Raw genomic sequence first — 14871 nt, 5'->3', positions numbered from 1 at the left:
GCAGAGAGGGACTGTATAGCACACCAACCAGATACGCTGCGTGATTATTGGTCTTCCTGTAGTAATTGAGAACACACACACACGTAATAAAACTGATACTTGCAAGAGAACCAACATTTCAGGTGTGCCTTTATTTTTTTCTAGTGTTTTGTTACCCTTAGCTGGTTTCCCTCTTGCATGAAAAAAAGTGAATCGTTTTTTTTTTATGTATGAGGGAAGATCAGTCAAGGAAAAATAATGTAAATAAATAAATAAAAAAATAATAAATCAATAAATAAAAGAGAAAAAGGCCTATTGAAGTGAAGGTTCCCCCAGAAAAGGCTGAACAGAAAACGGAGGAAGGGGACTCCAAGGACGGTTTATTAAATGTGTGTTGGTTTTACTGTTTTTGATTCGTTACAGGTGATGTCTAAGTGTTTGGGTGGATTTTGTCAGTGTGTTGGTTACATTGAAGGGTAAATGTTGTAAGGTAAAGGTTTATATATTTGTTTATTGACGTATATATATCTCTCTCTCTCTCTCTCTCTCTCTCTCTCTCTCTCTCTCTCTCTCTCTCTCTCTCTCTCTCTTTCTCTCTCGCTATTTTTCCTTCCTTTTGCTTTTCACTGTAGTCATTAATTAGTCCATCCCCCTCCCCTCTTCTCTTTCTCTCTCTCTCTCTCTCTTTCATGTATCTCAAGTGTCAAAAGATCGGTAAAAGAGGCATTCAGTGTGTCTTTAAGCTGCGCACCAGGACTGTTCTGTTAGCACGCAGGGACAGACAGCCACACACACTGAGAGGAAAGGCAAGGCAAGGCAAGGCAAGGCTGCACACTTTGCCACTCCACTGCAGCATACTGGGCCAAATAATCAATATATTGGTTTAACTCAGCAATTATAGGACAATGAAAATATATTACATTAAACGTGGTACTGGAGCGTCGAGTCTTGTGTATTGGGGTCTCCGTGAGTGTGGCGTGTATTTAGTTTGTTATTTGGTTAGGTTAGGTTAGGTTAAGTTAGGTTACGTTAGGTTTGGAATGGAATGTTGGATTACTATACTAAAGGAGTGAGCAAATTAATATAACTGGATGGTATGCGCGCGCGACAGAGAGAGAGAGAGAGAGAGAGAGAGAGAGAGAGAGAGAGAGAGAGAGAGAGAGAGAGAGAGAGAGTCTATTCCAGTCAGGCATTCTCAGTTTTCCCGTAACGAGTTAAAACATTCATTACCTCCACGCTCCTCTCCGGTTGTGTCTCGGGAGAGGAAGCACAGGAGCATGTGAACAGGGTCATTATTATTCCAGCGGTCCCGGAGCCTCCCTTGTATTAAATTGCTGTACGTGTCTTTTACTCTACAGACTTAATTTTCGATCATTACAATTTAGCGCCTTAATTTTTCCATTTTTTTTTTCCTCCACCAAACTTTTTAAATTCGTGCTCGGAGTGTAAAAATGCAAATTTACTAGATCCCTCTGAGCTTTGTCGTGATAAAAACTTTCCGGGTTTTCTCCTGATAGCATCGTATCGGAGCGGATGGCTTCTTCTACTACAATTGTGCTGAAACTTCTTGTGGATTTCTCAGTATGCCTCGCCGTCTTTACTTGTTGCCTTCAGTGAGCGTTGCTCCATCTATGTATAGCTATTCGTGTAAAAAGCATGACTGAGTTGTCTCGATGGCTTCTTCTAACAAGCATGACTGAGTTGTCTCGATGGGTATTCTACTACTGAGTTGTCTCGATGGGTTCTACTACAACTGTGCTGAAAATTCTTGTGGGTTTCTCAGTATACCTCGTCGTCTTTACTTGTTGCCTTCTGTAAGTGTTCCGTCTATGCACAGGTGTTAGTGTAAAGCATGGCTGTGAGTTGTTCCCATTTCTTTCAACATCAACGTAGCTTAGAAAAAGAAAATCAACTGGTAAGGAAATAAGTAACCAATCCTCGATGTTCTTGCGTAAAGAAAAAAAATAAAGAAAAATACTTGCCCATTATTCTTTGCATGCAGTAAGTAATGATGATGAAAATAAAAAGATTAAATAAGGAAATAACACCAGAAAAACCTCCACTGAGATATTCCCCATACCAGAAGTACGCAGCGCACCACCACTACCACCACCGCTACCACGACCACCATCACCACCACCAGGCATGTAAGCTTCATTGTTTTCACTGTTCCCCTTTATCGCAAACAACACACACACAAAAATAAGCGAAAAAAAATATAAATAAAAAAGACCGCTGCCTCTCGTATATTCTCCACATTCATATACATCAATGTGGCATGAATCACTTCCGCCGTGAAATACAGCTAATCAAAGGTGATGCATGGGGCCAATATCGCTGGGGAATGAATATTATCCCCCACACGCTCCCAAACCTACCATTATACCGTCACGTGCTGATTTGTCCCTTCATAACGTGTGACGGACCTGCCGCCTCCTTGATACACCCCTTGTCCATGCCCGTCCTTCAAATCTAGAGGCTGAGTAGTGATGGTGGTGGTGGTGGTGGTGGTGGTGGTGGTGGTAGTAGAAGTAGTATAGTAGTTGGTGGTAGCAGTAGAAGTAGTGGTAGTGATAGTGGTAGTAGTGGTGGTGGTGGTGGTAGTGGAAGTAGTAGTAGTAGTAGTAGTAGTAGTAGTAGTAGTAGTAGTAGTAGTAGCAGTAGTAGTAGTATCAGCAGCAGTAGTAGTAGTAGTAATTAGTGTCAATAGTTATTTTCACACTCTCAGCTTGCTAAATACGTGCATGTCTCGTCCTTTTCTGCAGTCCCGCTACTAGAGACCCATTTCATTTCAACTTCACTCCGTCATTGTGTGTCTCTTTCATTCCTACAAGAGTTAAACAATATCGCCACTGTTTAAGAGAGCCACGTGCACTAGGACTGTTCAATTACTTCAGGAGCAGGGCCGAATAAGTAAAAAGGAAAGGAACGAAAGAGCCATACATTAATCTTCTCATTGTATTGGTAAACACACACACACACACACACACACACACCCAAGCACTGACCAGATATACATTTTCGCACTTTATATTTCCTTGTGTTTATATTCAACTGTTAAAACTCAGGATTTCTGCCTACTCTTCCAACACTGAATTGACAAAACTCTTTCAGGATCATTTATGCAAACTTTCAGGTAATGGCAATTAGTGGGTGGACTTTCCAAAACTCCTTTTTGCTCTTAACAATTCTTCTTGTTTGAAAGAAAGTAGTGGTAGTAGTAGTAGTAGTAGTAGTAGTAGTAGTAGTAGTAGTAGTAGTAGTAGTTGTTGTTATTGTTGTTGTTGGTAGTGGTGGTGGTGTAGTCGTTATTACAGTAGTAGTAGTAGTAGTAGTAGTAGTAGTAGTAGTAGTAGTAGTAGTAGTAGCAATAAAAACAACAATAACAACAACAACAACGATAATAATAACATTAACAATAAATAGTCTAAATGAAACTGTCCAATCATATCCAAAACTCACGGTAAAAAAAGTGTTCCAGTACTGAAGGGACAAAAAAAAAAAAAAAAAAAAAAAAAAATCGTGTAAATTTAAGTAAGATCTCTTGAAATAGTAGAGATGAAGCAGAGAAGTGTTTGAGAATACGAGCTTTATTCATATTAAGGACAGTGCTTTATATTTAACGTTATGGATGCATTTTTCCTGTGCTGCCATTATTTCCATCACATTTCTTTACCACATAAATCTTTCTTTCACACATTTTGGTCCTTCATTTTTTTTTATACCTTGCGGAGTTTTCACTGGAAATTATGGACTAAAGGGGATACTTTTTGAGGTACCTCCTATCTCAAAGCCCACCCGCTAGGAAAACGTTGCCCCGAGTGAGGAAGCCCAACCTACACTCGGTCCGTGGACAGGATTCGAACCCGTGCGCTTGGAGACCCCTCGGACCCCAAAGCACGCATGGTTCCACTGTACCACGGCGGCTTCTTCTCCTTATAGACTCCTTTGTCTCAAAAAATGCATATGTATACTTCTATTCTCGTCCTTCAGAGTATTTAACGTCTTAATTAACTCACTTCTCCCTTGCCCCATTAATTCTCTGCAAGCCTCAACAAATTGCTGGTTCTTTAACTACATTACCTCCCATTGCAGCTTTTCTAGTCTCACATTTTACCACCGTTCTCCATTTTGTCTTCATCTTTGCTTCACGGCTCAGACTAAATCCTTCGTCTTTTATCAGATGCAAGAATTCCCTCCTTCATCCTTTTCCTTCATCCTTTTCCTATTTTTCGACTTTTCTCTCTCTCTCTCTCTCTCTCTCTCTCTCTCTCTCTCGCACATTTTCACGTATAAAAACAAATCACAGTTTCTTCTTTGCTTTATTTGCTCCATATCTCGCATTTCGTCTTTCTTTTATCTAGTACAAAATTCTCTCAATCATTTTCTCTTTTCTTGCGATTTTTTTGTTTCTTTTCACGAAATAATGCAAGAAATAGTACAAGAAAGAGGACGAAATAGTACAAGAATTCTCTCAATCATTTTATCTTTTCTTGCTATTTTTGTTTTGGTTCTATTCACGAAATAATTCTCGCTTTCAAATTCCAAAGTGTCAGGAAATGGTCTCAAAAAATTCAAATGCTCACGCTGATCCTTTAAACGCCTTTTACATCAACTTACCTGTCTGTCTGTCTGTCTTCTCTCTCTCTCTCTCTCTCTCTCTCTCTCTCTCTCTCTCTCTCTCTCTCTCTCTCTTTTCCTCGTCACTCAAGCGTCATTTTCGTAATTATAGCCTGTCAACACTTCATTTTCTGACTAGCCACCTCCATCTTAATTCCTCCAGTACCATGACGCGCCTTCATACTTATTCTGGTTACTCTTTGCCGATTTTATACAGCTTCAGAAACTTATGTGGAGGGTTAAAATAGTGAAGACTCTGGTTATTAATCTTCTGATCTCCCTAAACCCTTCGTAACGTCAATAAAACCGCCTAAACACACCCAAAAACTCGTGGTAACAATGCGTCCCAATACTACAGGGGTAAAATAGAGAAAGATACGAGTTTCATTCAGCTCAAGTGTGTTCTATCGTTATTCCTCTTCCCTTAAACCCTTCGTAACGTCAATAAAACCGCCTAATCACACCCAAACTCGTGGTAACAATGCGTCCTAGTACTGAAGGGGTATAGTAAAGATACAAGTTTCATTCCGCTAATCAGTTGTGTTCTATTGTTATCCCTCTACCCATAGATCCTTCGTAACGTCAATAAAACCGCCTAAACATACCCAAAAACTCGTGGTAACAATGCGTCTCGGTACTGAAGGGCTAAACCGGTAAAATAAAGAGAGATACGAGTTTAATTCCGCTCATCAAGTATGTTCTATCATTATCACTCTTCGTAATGTCAATAAAACCATCTAAACATAACCAAAACTCGTGGGAACAATGCGTCCCAGTACTGAAGGGGTAAAGTGACCGCCGTGGTACAGTGGAACCATGCGTGCTTTGGGGTCCGAGGGGTCTCCAAGCGCACGGGTTCGAATCATGTCTACTGTCCGAGTGTAGGTTGGGCTTCCTCACTCGGGGCAACGGTTTCCTAGCGGGTGGGCTTTGAGATAGGAGGTACCCCAAAAAGTATCCCCTTTAGCCCATAAATTCCCGTGAAAAGCCCACATGGTATAAATAAAAAAAAAAGAATTAAAGACACGAGTTTAATTCCGCTCATCAAGTGTGTTCTGTCATTCCTCTTTCCATAACGTCCTTTAGTTATACTCCCTCGTCATTTACCCTCAGAACACACTCCATATGAAGCAATTACTCCATCCCTACCATTGTCCTGCTCTCCTTGCATTCAAGTTGGCTATTAAATTTGCTCCCTAAACTCTCTCTCTCTCTCTCTGTGCTCTATTTTCCTATAACGTTTCCTCCATTTTCCCCTTTCCTCTTCTGCTTTCTTTTAGCTCTTCCACTTCTAAATGCATGAGTATGAATGCTCTCTCTCTCTCTCTCTCTCTCTCTCTCTCTCTCTCTCTCTCTCTCTCTCTCTCTTTCTGTGATGATGTAATGACGATAATGATGAAGCTAAACAAAGAAAATGGGTGGAGGAGGAGGAGGAGGAGGAGGAGGAGGAGGAGGAGGAGGAGGAGGAGGAGAAGGAGGAGGAAGAAGAAGAAGGAAAATAATAATAATAATAATAATAATAATGATAAGATGAAGAAGATGAAGAAGAAGAAGAAGAAAAGAAGAAAAGAAGAGGAAGAAGAAAAGAAGAAGAAAAGAAGTAGTAGTAGTAGTAGAAGAAAAAGAAGAAGAAGAAGAAGAAGAAAAGAAAAGAAAAGAAGAAAAAGAAGAAGAAGAAGAAGAAGAAGAAGAAGAACAACAACAACAACAACGACAACGAACTAGAAAAAAAAAGCAGATGAAAAAGACAAGAGAAGAAACAGGAAAAAACAAAAGCACACACACACACACACACACACACACACACACACACACACACTATAATCTTCTACTCAAGACTAATTATTGCAAAGTCTGAAAAACCTTAAGAGATCAGGGAACTTGAATAACACAAACACCAAAAGATAAAGAGGAGGAGGAGGAGGAGGAGGAGGAGGAGGAGGAGGAGGAGGAGGAAATTGTGGAGAGAAATGGCTGGATAAAGAGGGAAAGATGAACGGAAGTTGGGCAGGAGAGGTAAAGGAGAGACGAAAGGTCGAGGTGGAAGGAAGGGAGGAAAGAGAAGCAAGAGGAGAAGGAGGAGGAGAAACGCAGTCCGCTCGTCTGGGAAATTGAAAGAAAGACTTCCTCTAATGAAGACACGAGGAGAAAGACATGAATGAGAGAGGGAAGAAAGAATGTTGACTGGACAGGAAGAGAAAAGGAGACCAAAAGGAAAAGCAGAGGAAAGGCATAATGTGAAGCAAACACTGAGAAATATGAGGCTGGTCAGAGAGAGAGAGAGAGAGAGAGAGAGAGAGAGAGAGAGAGAGAGAGAGAGAGAGAGAGAGAGAGAGAGAGAGAGAGAGAGAGAGAGAGAGAGAGAGAGAGAGAGAGAGCGCAAACAGGATACAGGCACAGAGGCGGACGCACAAATAAAAATAAAGAAAGATAGAGAGAAAAGACAAATATAAGCGAGAGAGAGAGAGAGAGAGAGAGAGAGAGAGAGAGAGAGAGAGAGAGAGAGAGAGAGAGAGAGAGAGAGAGAGAGAGAGAGCGTGTGTGTGTGTGGGGATGGGGGAAGGAAGACAAACAGGAGAGCAGCGGTCGACCACACCAAGACCTGGCCAAGGAAAGCCATTAACACGCCAGGTTCAGCCAGCTCCAGTGAACGCGTGGTGGCCTGACAGTGGCTCCCTTACGCTACCAAGATTCAATAGTGGCTTAACCCCTTCAGTACCATGACGCGTTTCCATATTCATTCTGCTTACTATTTGGTGATTTTATACAACTTCAGAAACTTATGTGGGGGATTAGAAATAGTGAAGACTCCGGCCATTAATTGTCTGACCTCCATAGACCCTTCCTAATGTCAATAAAATGGTCTAATCCTACAGAAATCTCAAGGTAAAAAATGTGTCCCTGTATTGAGAGAGAGAGAGAGAGAGAGAGAGAGAGAGAGAGAGAGAGAGAGAGAGAGAGAGAGAGAGAGAGAGAGAGAGAGAGAGAGAGAGAGAGAGTAAAACTAATATTCTAACTACTCGTCATGGTGTGTGTGTGTGTGTGTGTGTGTGTGTGTGTGTGTGTGTGTGTGTGTGTGTGTGTGTGTGTGTGTGTGTGTGCGTGTGTATATGTGTGTGCGTCTGCGCGCATAAAACTAAATTAACAGCACAATTAACGGAAACGAGTAAATGTTCACTAGTTTGATAATCTCATTAGCGCAACAAAACATTCCCTTCATCTTTGTTGTTATTGTTGTTGTTGCTTTAAGTGGTAGTGGTGGTGGTGGTGGTGGTGGTCTGTCAACGAGGTGTGTGTAAATGTTGTGTTGGTTGCCACAGTCTCTTTGTCTATCTCTACCCTCGTTGTCCCTTCCACACAATCAGTGGGTCCGACTGTGGCCATAAGCCGTGGGGGGAACAAGCACGGAGTTAATACTTAGCAGAAAATAGAACAACACAGCGACTCATCCACTCACTGCCCACCACTTGTGTTCCTTTCTGAAAACCACGCTTATCCTTCCTAGCGCGGCACACACGCACACACGCACACATACACCAAGCCCGCCCACAAGCTTTTATTGTTTTATTTTCTCAAGCTAACCCAGATTTTGCATTGAATATACATAAAATATACTTAAGACGTTCTATGTGCGTATCATAATGAGGTTTATCAGTATCAGTAACCAAGAGACAGTTATTGAACAAAGGCCTTTCTGAAATTTCCACAAGTGCGTAAACATTAAACTGGTTTTCACTGTGTTTCCTATGTCAGATTTCCCGCCCACCTCACCTGCCTACGATCCCTCGAGACCTTGTTAGGCAGCCTGTTTCTCCACCTGCTACTCGCTGCTCCTCCTCCTGCTCTTGCCTCATGCTCCGGTCACTGTGATTATACTCCGAGAATCTCCCAATCTTCTGTTACTTCTTTTTATCAATGCTCGCTTTCTTCAACAACTGTGCAGCTCGCTCCTCTCTTTTCACATGCTCCTGTCATTGTGTTTATACTCTGACAATATTCCAATCTCCTTGTTCTTTTTTTTTTATTTGTGTTCTTTATTTTAACAACTGTGCTTTCCGATCCTCCTCTTGCCACTTCCTCTGACAATATTCCAATCTTCTTGTTCTTTTTATCAATACTATCTTCTTTCAATAACAGTTTTGCTATTACACTGTCTTCTCCATTGCTTTACCCTTTTCTGTGCGGCTCTTAGAGTCTTAATTCATCTTCCCAGCGACAGGTTTCACGTTTCAAGCCTAAAAGTAGTTGTACAAATACACAGCTTATGAAGTCTTGTGTTTTAAAGACTTTCCTTACAAAACTCTCATGATTTGTAAAAATACGAAAAAAAAAAAACGTGTTTCCAGTTTTCTTTTTCTCATGAGGATAGAAGGGACTATCTGTGTGTGTGTGTGTGTGTGTGTGTGTGTGTGTGTGTGTGTGTAGAGAGAGAGAGAGAGAGAGAGAGAGAGAGAGAGAGAGAGAGAGAGAGAGAGAGAGAGAGAGAGAGAGAGAGAGAGAGAGAGAGAGAGAGAGAGAGAAACGCGGGGAGACAAGGGACAGACAAACAGCCAGCCAAACAGACAGAGTGGAACTTCGGCTTAGCTTTGACGCATTCAGATTCTGGTTAGACGACAAAGTGAAATGCAGAGACTCTTTGTTGGGGGGGTCAGGGAGAGACTATCGGCTGGGACTGGGAGGGCAAGAGGACGGGGGAATAGAGGCCGCATGGATAGTGATAACTGAAATGTTCTCTGGGCTGGAATGTGACTGTGAGGGCGACAAACCAACGTACACTCTGGTCTCACGGCCCTGTAGCCTTTATATAGAATGGAACGTGATGCAGCCGCCGCCAACTCTGCGTGCATGGAATAGCCGCCATAGAGGTGTGCGGAGGGGGTGGCTGGTGGCGTGACTGAGCCGTTGTGGGTCTGTGTGAGCGGCTTGGTCAGGGAAGGGGATCAGTCAAGTGTGTTGCCTCCCAGCTCCCCCAAGTCAAGTAAATCCCCTACATATCGCCTCAGCTCCGGGATATGTATGTATTCTCAGCGCTTTCTCTCTGTCTGTCTGTCTGTCTGTCTCTGTCTCCGTCTTTCTCTCTCTCTCTCTCTTTCCGTGGTAGCCTTAAATACTTTGCATATCGCCTCGCCTCCAGATATGTATGTATTTTTAAGGCTTTCTCTCTCTGTCTGTCTCTGTCTCTCTCTCTCTCTCTCTCTCTCTCTCTCTCTCTCTCTCTCTCTCTCTCTCTCTCTCTCTCTCCGTGGTAGCCTTCACACATGCCTGTCTCCCACTCCCCTCCCTCATCCTTTCACGCATTCAATTTTTCTTTTTGGATTCTCTTCCCCCTCCCTCCCGCATCCACTCCTTTTTCCTCCTCTTATCAAAGAAAAACATTTATTCCTTTTTTTCTCCACACAGCTCTCACCTTTTCTATGCCGTATGTATCTTCCTATGGAGGCAAGTCCTTAACACAACACGCTAAGCATCCTTGTTTTCCCTATGGAGAAACATCTTCCCTCTTATCTCGCACATAACAACCCGTCCTCTATTCTCTCCTTTCTCTGCTTCCTCCCTTCCTCTTCACGTCTCTCTGGTGCTGACTACAGAGCTGGGTAAAGAAGGCCACGGTAGGTAAACAACTGAGGCTATTTATGTCTTCAAAACACTTTCACAATTCTTCATCACTCCGGGGTAACCTTTTCTTCTCTCACTGCCATGGTCTTTACTCATTACGGTACGTTTCCCGAGGGTGTTGTACGGTGCGTCTGTAATACTGATGTTCTCGTAATCGATGAACAACATTTGTACTTTTTATGTTGCCTTGTGTTTTACTTCTCCCTAATTGTGTATCTGGTTAAGTTTTATTTCATCTAGTGGACGTAGTGTTCAGGCGGAGTTGCTGAGCACAGCCAGTTAATGTGGCTACACTGAAAAATTTATACGCACACACACACACACACACACACACACACACACACACACACACATATATATATATATATATATATATATATATATATATATATATATATATATATATATATATATATATATATATATATATATATAACAGTTCCACTGGTTGCTTAATGGGGCGGAAGACGAGAGAGAGAGAGAGAGAGAGAGAGAGAGAGAGAGAGAGAGAGAGAGAGAGAGAGAGAGAGAGAGAGAGAGAGAGAGAGAGAGAGAGAGAGAGAGAGAGAGAGAGAGAGAGAGAGAGAGAGAGAGAGAGAGAGAGAGAGAGAGAGAGAGAGAGAGAGAGAGAGAGAGGCCAGTTTTTTTTTCCGTGGTCAGTATCAGAGCTGTTCACATGTGGTCAGTTGGTGTAGCCGGTGAAAAGTGATTCCCAAGCCTCCAATTATGGAGATTTTGACAAGGAGAAAGGAAAAGTTGGAAATGTTCTCCACTTTGTAAGTCAAGTATTCAGAGAATTTTATCTGGCAGGACAAATCAGGTGCACTAAACACTGGGCCAGATGGCGGAGTGTTCTAAACACACACATGGGCACGCAGGAGAGCAAGACACGCCGCTAGACATGAACACACCAACTTTGGAATTAAACTGAGGGTTGAGAGGGGAAAAGGGAACGGAAGAGGGTCTGCTGCTGTCTGTGGCTGCACTCACGATTCCAGTGAGAGAAAGAAAGTGAGATTTGGAGGAGGCGAGGTGATGCTTCATACAACCAAAGATATATATATATATATATATATATATATATATATATATATATATATATATATATATATATATATATATATATATATATATATATATCTTTGCTAAACTAAAGGATATTTTTCAAAGTCAGGTTAAAAATGTCTTTCTTTTTTCCTGTTTTTCCTAAGCTGGTGTTCTCATGTAACAATGGACGTCAGTTATTTTTGGCAAGTCCTCTGCTTGGAAGGCATGAATGGGTTGCTCTGATTAACTCCCATGCTGCTGAGGGTCAGGACGAGTAAGGCAACAAGCCCGCTACACCGGCGTTCCTCAACACTAACACGACATAGGAACGAGGGAACCTAATTTTCGTGAAAGCATTGTCCTTTCTGCCTCCATCTAATACCAGCTTCCTACGGGGCTAAACATACTGACAAAGGAAATCCATCAGCAGAGTGCGTCCTTGTGTGCGTCCCCGGGAGCCCGTCACGTCAGCGTGCTGATCACCTCCCCTGCTGCCTCGCACAGATGAAGACCTTTTCTCATCAACACATTAAATATATTTCAGAAATAGAGACAAAGCTCAGATACACACACTCAAGCCTTTTATGCGACCCATGCTTGTTGTAAATCTGCGAAGGTCGGCACACGACACGCACCACACGAACGACAGCTTCGCAACGCCGCAGCAACAAGGCCGTGGAAGTCATAACATGTTCTGTATTATTACTGGACAGAATGATGCTCAGACACGCTCTCCTTAAATCTAGCAAATTTGTAGAATCTGGTGGAATTCTATTTATTTCCAGCTGATACAAAATAATGCCTTAAGTCCTATGCCTCGTGCACCTCTGGCCGCGGCGTGTGCCTATGTATAAGTCCCATGGCCATGTGGGTCCAGGAGTAGGTGGCTGCAGTTAACTAAATGTCTTGTTCAGTGACAAGAATTTTTATCACCCTCTTATCTCGGAACACAATATTTATCAGCACCATAGCGGGACACGGTCACGGCACCTCAGCCTCAGCATGGCGGTGTGAGCCAGGCAGTGCGAGGAATGTTGACAAGATCCAATTCACTACGGGTGTTGCCAGCTGTCGTCTTTGGCGACACTGAAGAATAATTGCATGTTCTCAACGCCCGGCCAACCATGGAATATGAACATGGTGTTGGAGAAGTTACCAAAACACTCACCGCTCACTGCTCACCACAAGCCCTACTCAGTGTCAGTTCAGGCCTTCCTTCTCTGCCAGCGGCACCATAACACCTGCACCTCACGCCGCACAGTTGCAACACTCCATTAACCGCCAGTGGCTATGGAATAATTGATAAGACACCTCAGCCACCGCTACCACTACAGTGAGCCACGAGGCACGCAGCGGGGAAACAACACAGCGCAACACTGCACCAGCAAGCAATGAATAGGTAAAACACCGCGTCATATTATATTACGCGAATATCATTTCTTTCATAGCTTTCATATTTCAACTGTATTATCTAACGAAACAAAAAAAAAAAAAAAAAAAAAAACATGAAGATTTTCCCTATACAAACTGAGTGTGAGTTCCCTAATGCTTTCTTTGTCTTTCTTTTTCACAATTGTTACACTTCAACGTAAATCATTTGTAGATATCCTATAACTCACCCAAACACACACACTCACTCTCTCTCTCTCTCTCTCTCTCTCTCTCTCTTACCCTGGCATCCGGGCAGTTGTTGTCGACATTCTTGGTGCTGATGACGAGCTGTTCCCGCTGCAGCACCAGGGAGTCCGAGGTGAGGATGAGCTTCACAGGCTGGGGCTTAGACTTGCCGTCGCTCACGCTGACCAGGCCGGCGTGCATCTGCAGAGACGAGAGCGAGAAGTGTTAGCAGGCGTGAGGGGGGTTCACCCGGAATACAAACCATACAAGTGCAATAATCCCTGGCGTACGTTATTTGCTTCGTAAAGTTAACCCTTTCATTACTGAGACGCATTTTTACCTTGATTTTTAGGTGGGGTTAGACGATTTTATTTGAATTAGGAAGGGTCTATGGAGGTCAGAGGATTAATGGCTATTTTAATCCCCGCATAAGTATCTGAAGCTGTGTATGATCACCTAATAGTAAGTAGAATAAATATGGAAGCGCGTCGTGGTACTGAAGGGGTTAATGAGTTACTGAAGTGGTCAATACCGTGACAAAGGTGACATAATAATTCTAGATGAAGATGGTGACTTTTGTTTTTTTCGGTATAACTCCAAAATTCTCAAGAAATAGAAAAAAAACAATAACTTCTGATCTACCTAAGCGTATATCTTTTATGTATCCCAATTTTTTTTTCATATTGAGATAAAAAATAATGAAAAGAAGAAGAAAAAAGACCTTGAATACTTAAACAATTTCTTACAGAGTCCTCAGATTTTTCATCAGAAGCGCTTGTCTCAGGGGAGAACAACCGCCTCTGATTCACAAACTTTTCTCTCGCGGGATTGGCGGCGCGAGGCAGACTGACGTATAGTTTGTCGTTAAGAATTCATTACTGCAGGAAAGTTTTCACACAGCTCGCCGGATCTTCAGTAGTTCCTGTTGCTTTGTTAACACTGCCATGCTTGCTTGCCAATGTGATTCCAGATCTTTGACTTACACAGTGCTAAGTTGAATTTTTTTGATTTCTAAAACAATATCCACTATTTTAATATGTTCTGATTCTGATTCTGATGCTTAATGAGTTGGACACTATAGCTGGTGTGTGTGTGTGTGTGTGTGTGTGTGTGTGTGTGTGTGTGTGTGTGTGTGTGTGTACGTCTGCGTATATATAAAACTAAATTAACAGCACAATTAACGAAAAAACAAGTAAATGTTCAGTGTTTGATAATCGCATTGGCGCAACAAAACATTCCCTTCATCTTTGATCAATGTGTGGAGGAGTTTACCATTAAAGATGCATCATTCAAATAAACATCTGTGAGGCTATCGGTATTAATAAAGAAATTGTCGGTAAATCAATATCTTACTGGTCAAAAGGCTGCAGTTACTGAAATAAGTATCAAAAAAGCAATTATGTAGGGAAATCAATATCTTTCTATACTTCAGAACTCGTTAAAAAGGGTGCAGATACTAGAATAATTATCTGTAAGGCTGTATGTGATCAAAGATGAATTGTTTATGAGTGAGGGAATTCAATCGATCTCACAATTAAGCAGTGGTCAGCCCCGGCAGTTCCGTGGGACAGCCCCCGCCTCGCTCTCAGCCAAGCCATCTCACACCGGCAGTCTCCATAAAGCACGAGATAAACATTGGTAAACGGTGGCGTGTCATATGGCTATTAAGTTGTCCGGTGACTAATTGCTATCCTGAGTCATTTGTATAATTTAATGGTGCAAGAAAACACGAAGGGGAGCTGGTGGTGGTGGTGGTGGTGGTGATGGTGGTGGTGGTGGAGCGTGTGTATGTGTGTCAGAGAGAGAGAGAGAGAGAGAGAGAGAGAGAGAGAGAGAGAGAGAGAGAGAGAGAGAACACATAGAACCAGAAGTGATGAATGATGCAAAGAAAACAATCAATGAGAAGAGGAAGAGGGCAATAGTAAAGGCAGCAAGCAATACGTGTCGAGTCGCCTCATGGTTGCAATGCAGAGTGACGCCTTCTGTTCGCTA

General features: G+C 42.4%; 1 protein-coding gene across 3 annotated transcripts in view; it reads right to left on the bottom strand.

Annotated features, from left to right (window-relative positions):
- The window catches only part of LOC123504483 (gamma-2-syntrophin-like), a 378342-nt gene that overhangs the window by 25882 nt on the left and 337589 nt on the right, over positions 1 to 14871 (bottom strand). For all 3 annotated transcript variants that reach the window (XM_045255017.1, XM_045255019.1, XM_045255018.1), the window contains one exon: positions 12934 to 13080. In XM_045255017.1, the coding sequence (XP_045110952.1) occupies positions 12934 to 13080 (147 nt within the window). The remainder of the gene's footprint in view (positions 1 to 12933; positions 13081 to 14871) is intronic.

The sequence above is a fragment of the Portunus trituberculatus genome, chromosome 16, assembly GCF_017591435.1.
Source record: "Portunus trituberculatus isolate SZX2019 chromosome 16, ASM1759143v1, whole genome shotgun sequence".
NCBI classification, from domain to species: domain Eukaryota; kingdom Metazoa; phylum Arthropoda; class Malacostraca; order Decapoda; family Portunidae; genus Portunus; species Portunus trituberculatus.
The sequence above is the reverse complement of the archived record's forward strand: the minus strand, read 5'-3'. Positions and strand labels throughout refer to the sequence as shown.